Raw genomic sequence first — 1,261 nt, forward strand, 5'->3', positions numbered from 1 at the left:
ACACTCAAACGGCTTTTCTCCTGTGTGGGTGCGAAAATGTTGCCGTAAACAACTCGCTTGTGAAAACTTGTTGCCGCACACAGAACACTCAAACGGCTTTTCTCCCGTGTGAGTACGGAGGTGTCTCCGCAGGTTACCAGCTACCGAAAACTTGCCGTCGCAGAAAGTGCACTCAAACGGCTTTTCTCCCGTGTGAGTTCGAAGATGTTCACGCAAAGCACCGCTTCCCCAAAACAATTTTTTGCACACAGCGCACTCGTACTCGTACACTTTCTCTCCTGCGTGGATGCGGCGAAAATGTATCTGTAAGTCGGACTTTTCCGAAAATTTCCTACTACACACAGAACATTCATGCGGCTTCTCTCCTGTGTGGGTGCGGTCATGTCTCCGTAATGCGGTACTACTTGCAAATTTCTTTTTGCACACTGTACAGTCGAATGGATTCTCTTCTGTGTGCGTACGGTAATGTGCACGCATATAAGAACCACGAGCAAATTTCTTTTTGCACACTGTACACTCTAATGGATCCCCTATGTGCGTGTGCGTACGGAGGTGATTACTCAAATTTCCAGCTCTCGGAAACTTCCTGTCGCATTGGGAGCAGTCATACGTTTTGCCTCCTCCGAGGGTTTTCATGTTGATGCTATGTTTTTTGTTGCCTCTTTTAGTCCCTGAAAAACAATAACAAACAGATGAAATTTTCGAATGGTTCTGTTAATTGAATAAACTTGTCAGCTTTTTAAATTTAAGACTTCCAAATTTTTATAGACTTCTTGTGTTATCTTAGCGCTCCTTTTTTAATGAAAAATTGTTGGAGCTTGGCAGTGTCATCTTATGGGGGCCGTTGGCTGCTGAAGACTAGCGGGTCTTGTCCGGGACACGGACGGACAGGCAGAAAATATAAAGTACCTACCTTCAAAAAGAACGATCGATCATATCTTAACGACCTCTACGACGAGTCCGCACTCCGCAGCGCAGCCCTGCCTCGCAAAACTTTCTACACTATAGTTTGGTCAAGCAGGGTCAGCTCGCACCTTAGGACTGTCCTGTCTTCTGGCACTGTGCTTCTGGTCTGGCTCTTGCTGCAGCTGCAGTCTCCGTGTGGGCCTTTCCGCGGTGGTAGACTGGCAGGGAATCCCTAGTAGGGGCCCGCCGCCGAGCGCCGCCGAGGCGCCTAGTGGTGTGGCCGACGGCCGACGACTACAATTCGCTCGGCGAGTGTGATCACGACGGTGGGCACGGGCAGGGCAGGGGGGAGGGG

At 49.6% G+C, this 1,261-nt stretch overlaps 1 protein-coding gene across 1 annotated transcript in view; it reads right to left on the reverse strand.

The window, feature by feature from the left end:
* The window catches only part of LOC113212272 (zinc finger protein 658B-like), a 1,725-nt gene extending 1,052 nt beyond the window's left edge, over nt 1-673 (reverse strand). The window contains exon 1 of the mRNA XM_052265967.1: nt 138-673. Within this exon, the coding sequence (XP_052121927.1) occupies nt 138-636 (499 nt within the window). The 5' untranslated portion in view covers nt 637-673. The remainder of the gene's footprint in view (nt 1-137) is intronic.
* Between the last annotated feature and the right edge of the window lie 588 nt (nt 674-1,261).

Source organism: Frankliniella occidentalis, unplaced genomic scaffold (genome assembly GCF_000697945.3).
Source record: "Frankliniella occidentalis isolate FOCC.00 unplaced genomic scaffold, Focc_3.1 Scaffold33, whole genome shotgun sequence".
NCBI lineage: Eukaryota > Metazoa > Arthropoda > Insecta > Thysanoptera > Thripidae > Frankliniella > Frankliniella occidentalis.